The sequence below is a fragment of the Ceraceosorus guamensis genome (genome assembly GCF_003144195.1).
Source record: "Ceraceosorus guamensis strain MCA 4658 unplaced genomic scaffold IE81scaffold_71, whole genome shotgun sequence".
NCBI classification, from domain to species: domain Eukaryota; kingdom Fungi; phylum Basidiomycota; class Exobasidiomycetes; order Ceraceosorales; family Ceraceosoraceae; genus Ceraceosorus; species Ceraceosorus guamensis.
Window position 1 is genome coordinate 79,491 of NW_020290066.1, and position 8,010 is coordinate 87,500.

General features: G+C 55.2%; 5 protein-coding genes across 5 annotated transcripts; 1 reads left to right on the forward strand and 4 right to left on the reverse strand.

Annotated features, from left to right (window-relative positions):
- Positions 1-629: 629 nt before the first annotated feature.
- Positions 630-2,168, reverse strand: IE81DRAFT_233060 (hypothetical protein). Its single transcript, XM_025511141.1, has 4 exons — positions 1,737-2,168; positions 1,507-1,620; positions 1,050-1,310; positions 630-924 (listed from the first exon to the last, which is right to left on the reverse strand). The coding sequence occupies exons 1-4, from the start codon at positions 1,896-1,898 to the stop codon at positions 883-885; spliced, it is 579 nt and encodes a 192-aa protein (XP_025367498.1). The 5' UTR covers positions 1,899-2,168; the 3' UTR covers positions 630-882.
- A 515-nt stretch (positions 2,169-2,683) lies between these two features.
- On the reverse strand, positions 2,684-4,305 carry IE81DRAFT_233041 (hypothetical protein). Its single transcript, XM_025511140.1, has 3 exons — positions 3,273-4,305; positions 3,015-3,188; positions 2,684-2,940 (listed from the first exon to the last, which is right to left on the reverse strand). Exons 1-3 carry the CDS (start codon positions 4,140-4,142, stop codon positions 2,935-2,937), a joined length of 1,050 nt encoding a protein of 349 aa, XP_025367499.1. The 5' UTR covers positions 4,143-4,305; the 3' UTR covers positions 2,684-2,934.
- A 925-nt stretch (positions 4,306-5,230) lies between these two features.
- IE81DRAFT_233104 (hypothetical protein) lies at positions 5,231-5,887 on the reverse strand. The gene has a single exon (XM_025511142.1). The coding sequence runs from the start codon at positions 5,732-5,734 to the stop codon at positions 5,276-5,278; it is 459 nt and encodes a 152-aa protein (XP_025367500.1). The 5' UTR covers positions 5,735-5,887; the 3' UTR covers positions 5,231-5,275.
- A 426-nt stretch (positions 5,888-6,313) lies between these two features.
- Positions 6,314-6,538, forward strand: IE81DRAFT_279486 (hypothetical protein; the record flags this gene model as incomplete). The annotated part of the gene is made up of 1 exon (XM_025511494.1): positions 6,314-6,538. A coding segment is annotated over one exon (225 nt), but the record flags the coding sequence as incomplete, so codon positions are not given.
- A 715-nt stretch (positions 6,539-7,253) lies between these two features.
- On the reverse strand, positions 7,254-8,009 carry IE81DRAFT_233119 (hypothetical protein). Its single transcript, XM_025511143.1, has one exon. The coding sequence runs from the start codon at positions 7,973-7,975 to the stop codon at positions 7,541-7,543; it is 435 nt and encodes a 144-aa protein (XP_025367502.1). The 5' UTR covers positions 7,976-8,009; the 3' UTR covers positions 7,254-7,540.
- Between the last annotated feature and the right edge of the window lies 1 nt (position 8,010).

The window sequence follows — 8,010 nt, forward strand, 5'->3', positions numbered from 1 at the left end:
CACGAATGTGAATCCATGATTGACTCGCGACCCTCGACGTCACAGCTACTGATGCCTGTGCGGTGCAGGTGGGGCAGTGCGCGCATGTAACGGAGAGCGAATTCAAAATCTCGCCGCGCCTTGCATGCTAACAATAATACTAATCGTGAACATGCATATATAAAGAGGGTCCGTGCGCACGTAACCCGCTCAGATTCAAGATTGCCCCCCTCCCTCTCCTCCACCCCCGCCAAACTTGCTGCTGGTGTGGCCCTGCATAGCCTGTCATTCCAGAGAGCGTCCTTTGCGATCCGAGCTTTGGATTTTGGATTCCGGCACAACGTCCAAGACCGTCGTCATAACAAGTCGCAGTCAAGGGGTGCAAACGCATAGATAGCCACGCGACCCAGCTGCTCGCCACTGTACATACCTGCGCGCGTGGGATCCGAGAGAGAATCAAAATGTCGTATCGCGAGTGGAGCAAGCGAGTGAAAGTAGCTGCTGGCTGAATCAAGGGCGTGCTCCAGGTTCAGAATTGGCAACTGCGGACAAGATTCTCGGACTCGTCAGAGCAAGAAACATGACACGTCTCAATGTCAATGGCCTTTGCCTTTTGGGACGTGTGTGAAATAGGGGTGACGACCTCAGACCACCGTTCGATCATAGCCTATGAAGTGCTTTGACCGTGTTGTATGGCGCAGGGGAAAGGAGGAGTAGAGCATCGATGTGAGGGAATCGGCGCACTGTTGGTATGGCCAGTAAGTGTTCGGGTGCGCAAGGGCTACACAATCTCGCCAAGTTCCTTCGTGTGGACATGTGTACGTGCGTCTGGGCGTTTGGATCTTGCGGAAGCGAGGGATGAGGGATGAGAATTCAGGTCTGTGGCAGACGTAGCTCAGCCGTTCAGGAAGCGCTGCTACGACTGGGTACGAGAGGTTTCAGCTCCTGCGCGCGAGAGCGAGAGGAAGGGAGAGAGGGAGAAGAAGGGAAGGGGGCCGAATTCGTCTTAATCTTTCGGCAAGGCTGTCTGCGCATGCCCATGGCCTAGACGTTGCTACTCATCGACTCACTTCTGCATGCGCTTCTCGCAAGTAGCGAGCAAAGCGATTCGCGACTTGTTTGAAGCATTCTCGTTCCACCGGAAGCAGCATATCTTGCTCGTCTTGAGCATCCTTCACGTTTGCTCTTGCTCGCTGCCCATGCCCACGTCCATGCGGTAAATGTAGCTGCTTTTCTCTCAGGTCATTTTGAGCATTCAGGATGAGCTTTTGCACCTCAATCAGAGTTGCTTTGAGCTCCGGGTCGTCGATCTGACAGCCTCGCAAGAGTAGCTTGATGCCGCGCCATCAAAGCATAGCACGGCATGACACGGCGACCGAGCAACAGGACGGTCAAGGGAGATGTTCGGGCCATTAAGGCGAAAGGGAAACGTGCAAGTCGAGTAAATGTCAGTATAGGGAAATTGCCTATGCACAATGCTGTAGGCGAAGCTCGAGTAGGAGATAGATGTCTGCTTCCCAGACTTACCGTACGCCAGTTGTGATTCTTGCTCCAAGCCTTTTGTTTCTTCGACTGGTCAATGAGAGTCTCTTCTATGACAGAACGGTGTTGTGGGTCTCGGCTTCTCGCAGGTCGTGGTAGCTTGAGAAAGCGAACGTCTCAGAGATGGTCAGTCAGCCGGCCTACGAGCAAGTGAGTCCATACGCGAGTTGGGAAAGGGTGGTGGAGAAAGAAGAGACAAGGAAAGAATGACTCACTGTGAAGATGCAATGATGCATCATCGATTCCAGATCGTCGATGTATCGATGAAGGTACTTGTACACTTCATCTTCAAACTCTTCCAAGATGGATCTCCAATCCGTTTCGTGGGCGGCACTTTTCCCTGCCGATGCCGATGCCGATGCCAGATCTTCATTCATTCGTAGCAGTTCCTGTGCTTCTCTGCACAACTGGGCTGAGCAAGGCAAGAAACGCGGATTGGCACAACGCACATCGCTTTCGGCCAATCGTTTCCAAGAAAGCGATCCGCTGTGCTCGGCACCATCATCATGCCGAGACTTTGAGCCGGCGAAGGTCTGGAGAGACGTCGACTCAGGCGCATATTGCCATGATCGACAAGGACAAGACCAGGTTTTCCATCCCCATGCTCTTCTTGCATTAAGACATTGCCCACGTTCAAATCCCTGTAGTGAAGGCCCAGCTCCGCATAAGCGCCCAGCTGTTTGGTGAGTTGCGCGTAGATGCGAATCCTGTCACGATTGCTCGTCGCTGCACAAAGCGGTACTCCCGTTTGCTGGATCATGCCGAACGTTTCCAAAATGGTCCGGTGGTCATCACGATCTGGCCAGGTTCTCCAAGCAGGAGCATTGCGAATATCGCCTAGTGCAAGCGGCGCATCTATGTCCATCCACGCCTCATTACCATCTTTCTTCATTTTCGCTCTGCCCTCGTGAATGAGCTCTAGCATGCGCGGGTTTCGTGGCCGATCAGTTCTTGCGGGCGCCAGCAACTTTTGATCAACAAGCACTTGTCTTCCGATCGCAAAGCCTCTACCTGCTCCGTGGACAGGTCCGACGAGTCAAGGTCGATCGCGCTGGGCGCAAAGATTGTGACGACTGTCCGGGAGCCCACAAGATCAGGTCTAATGACTTCTGACAGGGCTTCTGCCTTCTTGTGTAAGCGCAGGCGACCTTTGTGAGGCGGCGATTCGCCTTCCGCGCATGGTCTTTGGAAGAGCAGTAGATCCTGGCCGCAGGGATGCCAGAACGGCAAGATGAGTGGATCGTGCACGCAGAGGAGCAAGATTTTGCCGATCTCTACCAAATCTCCTTCCTCCAAGATGGAATACGGCCGGCTGAACGCATAGGCATTCGCAAAGAACGCCCAAAGGCGTACGCGCTCTCCGCACCAGGTGACCACGTGCACCACACGAGCCATCGGATGATGCAGCAGCAGCTAATGCTTTGTAGTGTCGGGAAGCTCAATTAGTTCAACAGCTCGATCGCGGACGGAGGTTGCATTGCGATGAGACTCACTGCATGGCGGACCACCTGGCCCATGCATGCCTCGCGACCATCATCCAAAGCGTTCTTTCTGACTACGAACACACCCCATATTTGCCGCCAAGAGGCAACACTCTTTTGTGATTTGTTTTGATTCACAAGGACGATATCGGGCTTGTGCCGATTCGGCGCTTTCAAGTTTCCGTGCTGACGCATGTCACGTTGAAGCAAGGACGATCCGAAGATCAATGTGGGATGCGCGCGGCTGTGCGACCGGTGCGACGCACTCACGTTGGCAAGTCGATCGCGGCTTAGTGCGCACCTGATCAGAGTAGCGCCTGATGAGCTCTTGCTAGAGATGCCATCGTCATGAGATGTGCAAGTGGCTGCGAAAGAGTTGAGCAACTCGACGATGCATCCTCTCAGATACCTCACCCCACGCTCCTGTTCCTTGACCGATTTCCGGATACGATCGATGTTGTGACGGAGCGTTGGGTTCTTCATGCGCTCTGTGATTCTCTTCTCCACATCAGGTGAGGCTTGCAGCGCGATGTACTTGTCTAGCTGATGCGCTCGAACGGAGCGCACCAACGCCCGGTGTTCACGGCTTGCGCTCGACTCTGAACTTGAACGCGCCTCCGAATCTGAGTTCGAAGGTGCTGAGGACGCCGAAGCGCTAGACGTCGATGCATTGCTTGCTCTATCGTGCATTGACCCATCCAACTCGGCCCGTTCTGTATGATCTCGATGCCGAGGGCTGAACTGTGCGGATGATGAGGGCGATGGCAAAGGATGTGGATGCGACTGTGCTTGGGATGCAGAGTGGTTGTATGTAGGCGTTGACGGATCGGGACGCCTTTCATTGCGATTCACATTGAATGTGTCGGCCTCGTGCGACTCGTACTTCAAGTGCAAGTCGGACATCAAGCAGGGCCAGATTCCATCCGGCGCTTCCTCACCCACGCATTTGCGCACTTGCAATCTTCTTGCGCGAACACTGTCCTCTCTTGCTATTTCATTCTTCATCTCAACGAGGTGAAGGGTCAAGTGTGCACCAGCATAAATGGACTGAACATGGGATTCATCTTGCTTCCCGGCAGCAGCGGCAGCAGCGGCAGCAGCAATGCTGTCCAATCCGGCATCATCTTCGTGATCGACCATTTTGACTGCAAGACCGCAGCGAACGAGTGATTATGCGTCCACAGTCATCTGCGTGTCCCCCGCTGAGCATGCTTCTCCGTACCAGCCACCGAGCCAAGCACCACTAGTCAGCATAGTGGTGAGTCCATGCCCACACAGGCTATTGGTCTTGGTCTGGATCTTGACATGCTGGCAGAGCTAGGCATCAGTGGTGAGTCTCAAGCGGCCTGGGCCCGTGACTGTATCGAGGAGAAACATCGCAGACGGATGGATCAACTGAGAAGGCATGTATCTGTACGAGGGGTGTTCCAGAGACATATATAACGTCTGAGCCTGATCGGGAGCAGCATGATCGAGTCGATCAATCGTGAATCCCTACTCAAGACTCATCAGACGCATCATCATACTCTGGCTCAGTCAAAGTATTTACACGACACCCCCAAACCTGCGCGACGCGTCTTGATCAAAGCAGAAGAGAGCAACACCAGCAGGCGGCGGTTAGTTGAGAGCAAATCCTTCGAGAATGTTTTTGCCGAGCCGTTTCCAAGCGCCTAGCTGTCATCGGGGTTCGGTGCGCGCGCATCGGCGTGCGCGCATGCATGCGGTATAAAGAGGGCGGGATAGACGATGGCGATGGGACAGCAGTCCACGCGTATCTTCTGCAGCAGTATAGAGCGCCATGCATGCATGCAGCGGGGCGGGCGGCTGAGATGCCACGAGGGCAGATATTTGCCTCGCTCGGCTTGCTGGTGCTCGACCACCACACCCACACCCACGCATCCATTGCCACGCGAGCATCGCTGCATATCCACTCAATCATTTGCCACGCGAGCATATCCCAACTCCCCCTCCCCGCTACGCGAGAACAGACGCGTACAAGCACGCGTAGCAACAACACTCACGACTGATCGACGGGTGTGTAGAGCAACTCACGACTTGGATCGCACCATTGCGACTCCGTCACTTCCACTCCGACGCTGCCATTGTCGTCGTCGTCGTCGTCGTCGTCGTCGTCGTCGTCGCGTCGTCAACGTAGGCTCGTTGGTCGTCGGTCGTCTGCCTTGACGAAATCATCGTTGGGTTCGATCCATCGCCAGTCACGAGTCCGTAAGCAGTAATAGCAAGTCCTAATCTTCATCGCTACATCTTGCGTCTTAGGGGCACCATCCATCGCGCACACTGTTTGCAGGACCCGTCTTGTGTCGCGATTGATCACTCACAGGCAGGCAAAGGGAGGCAAATACGCGAGGAGCGGGCGCTCTCGTCAGCAGATTTGAGGATTTCTGTTTTGCAAAAGTGGGGGCGTGTTTTGCCGAGAGTGATAGATTGGTGGCAATCGCCCTGCTATCTTCGGCTTCTCTGTTCTCTGCGTGCGCTGCTGAGTAGCAACTTGTCAACCACAGCCTGTTGCGAGGACGTGCGAGGCCCCCCGCCTTTGAGACTGGGTGTATCCTTGGCGAGCGAACATGGAAGGCGTTGTGACTGCTGATCAGCAGCAGCATCAGCAACCTTTCGAAGGGGCAGTCGATGGCACGACCGATGGTCAGCAAGCGAGCGATGCCGGTAAGTGTGCTTTCCCGTTCGCCCGCACCGCGCACACCCGATAGTCGCATCTGCCACGCTGAGCAAGCACAACTTCTTTATTTATTTTATTCGTTTGTGTTGCCGTGACAGAGCGATACCCTTTCGACCCATACACTTTTGGCTATGCCGAGGCTGGAGAGGATCAGGGGCAAGAAGAAGCCGGGGAGGATGGGCAGCCGGAGTATCACGCCCAGGATGTCGCACACGAGCTGGCACCTGGTCAAGAGGAGCTGGGAGTGGGAGAGGTGGACGGCGAACAGGTGCCGCATTACGAAGAGCAAGGACAGCAAGAAGTGGAGCTGCAACAAGAGCACGAGGGGCAGGATGGAGAGTTGATGCATCAAGAGCAGGTCATCGAGGCAGAGGGCGAAGGAGACGCTGTGCAAGTGCACGGCCAGGACCACGACGCGATAGTGTACGAAGAGGAGCAGCCGCATGTCGAGGAAGAGGCACAGCACGACAATAATACAGCGCATCCTCATCTTGGCGCAGCAGGAGATGTTTTGTCCAATGGGGACGCTGTCCCCACCATCAATGCTCCTGAAGGCGACGGAGGAGAGCAAGAGTATGGCGTACAGGCTGGCGAGCCAGAAGCTGCGCAAGAAGCAGACGCGCAGCAAGCACCGTCGGGTGGCAAGCAGGCCAGCAGCCTGTCCGTGCCTCACAAGAAGGAGACGCCATATAGTCGATCGCCCGAATTGCGCGTGAGCCACAAGCTGGCGGAGAGAAAGAGAAGAAAGGATATGAAGACGCTGTTCGATGAGCTGAGGGTGATCCTACCAGACGATAAAGGTCCCAAAACGAGCAAGGGAGACATTTTGTCCAACGCCATCTACATGATTCGAAAAGGTGCGGCTGTGCAAGATAGGGATCGAACGGAGCTGGAGCTGCTTAGAAACGAGATTGTCAAGCTAGGGGGAAGTGTGCCTGAACCTCCACCTCTTGAATTCTCCGAATCTGCTGCTAGAGGCGAAAGCCTTGTGGACGGTCAGGAGCAACAGGAACAAGCACAGGCACAGGCAGAGGGGGAGACGGAGGCTCGGCCGCAAGATGAGAGCATGGTGGATGCCAGCCAGTCTTACGAGAAGGGCGATGTTCAGGATGAGAGCATGATGGATGAAGAGCAGCAGCAGCAGCAGCAGCAGGCGGCGCAAGAGGCGGTGGAAGATGGTCAGGAAGTGCAAGATCAAACAATGCAGGATGGACAGGTACAGCAAGGAGAAGAACAAGCGTACGATGATGTTGCTGCTGCTGAGCAGCAAGAAGTGATGGTGGAGGAGATGACGGAGGAGGAAGCGGCAGCGGCGGCGGCTGCTCAGCAGCAGCAGCAAGAGGAAGCTGCCAATTTTTTCGCTTCTGCAGCAGGAGCGCAAGTGGGCGTACCAGAGGCAGGAGAAGGGGAGCAAGAGCAAGGAGAAGGGATGGAAGGGGAAGGTGTGCAGGAGCAACAAGCTTACGAAGAAAATGTGGAGCAGCACGGACAGGCAGAGTACGAAGGGCAGCAAGAAGAGTATGCGCAAGAGGATGCTGAGCAGGCGTATGCTCTGGACGAGCATGGCGATCTGCAAGGGCACGAGCACGAGATGCAAGATCATCATGAGCAAGGCTTGCACGCCCTAGCTCAGGACGCTCTGGGCCAACAGCAACAGGATGGACTTGAGCCGCTTGAAGAGCAACAACAAGAGCAGCAAGACGAAGAGCAGGTTGCGATAGCACAGCAAGCTGCAAACGAAGCGGCTGGACACAACGCTATCTACATGCCCTCTTGACGGCAACGCCTATTGCCCGGACTCTTTTCTTGGCAAAAAAGAGAGCCAAGCACGTCGTTCGTATCTTCACAGGCCATCCGCGCCCCTTGCGCTTGCGATCGCATGGAGAAAGTATGGCGGCAAGAACTTTTTCAATCGCCTCCGCCCCACCCTTCGACTCGCTTTCCCATCGTTTCGCTCTCCACAAAAGTGTGTTTTTTTTTTCTTGCTTGTAACAGTACAAAAGGCTAAAGGAATATGCAAATTATTGCGAGGGTTGGCAGGGAAGGGTACGTGTACCTTGGGGCGTGGGCGTGGGCGTGGGCGTGGGTGTGGGTGTGGGCGTGAGTGTGGGCTCGGCCTTGGGCTGTATGAGTAAGAAATTTGAGGGGGGCGACCCAAAGGCAGGATCTGGTCTTCATCGAGCGTGTTCGAGGGGGGGGGGGGGAGCTTCGAAAGTTGCTGAATCACGAATGTGGTCCCCGAATCTATGCGCACGCTTTGCCCTCGACTAGCCCTCATCTCGCCTTGCGCCGCCGTTCGTGCACGTCTCCCCC

What these genes read in the sequence shown, in the direction of transcription:
- IE81DRAFT_233060 (XM_025511141.1), bottom strand. Translation starts at nt 1,898, where the DNA reads ATGAATGAAGATCTGGCATCGGCATCGGCATCGGCAGGGAAAAGTGCC. An exon ending in TGCATCATTGCATCTTCACA is followed by an intron (nt 1,621 to 1,736) that starts GTGAGTCATTCT and finishes CGCTTTCTCAAG; the next exon opens with CTACCACGACCTGCGAGAAG. An exon ending in TGCGAGAAGCGCATGCAGAA is followed by an intron (nt 925 to 1,049) that starts GTGAGTCGATGA and finishes TCTCGCGCGCAG; the next exon opens with GAGCTGAAACCTCTCGTACC.
- IE81DRAFT_233041 (XM_025511140.1), bottom strand. Translation starts at nt 4,142, where the DNA reads ATGGTCGATCACGAAGATGATGCCGGATTGGACAGCATTGCTGCTGCC. An exon ending in GCCGCGATCGACTTGCCAAC is followed by an intron (nt 3,189 to 3,272) that starts GTGAGTGCGTCG and finishes GACATGCGTCAG; the next exon opens with CACGGAAACTTGAAAGCGCC.
- IE81DRAFT_233104 (XM_025511142.1), bottom strand. Translation starts at nt 5,734, where the DNA reads ATGCGACTATCGGGTGTGCGCGGTGCGGGCGAACGGGAAAGCACACTT.
- IE81DRAFT_233119 (XM_025511143.1), bottom strand. Translation starts at nt 7,975, where the DNA reads ATGAGGGCTAGTCGAGGGCAAAGCGTGCGCATAGATTCGGGGACCACA.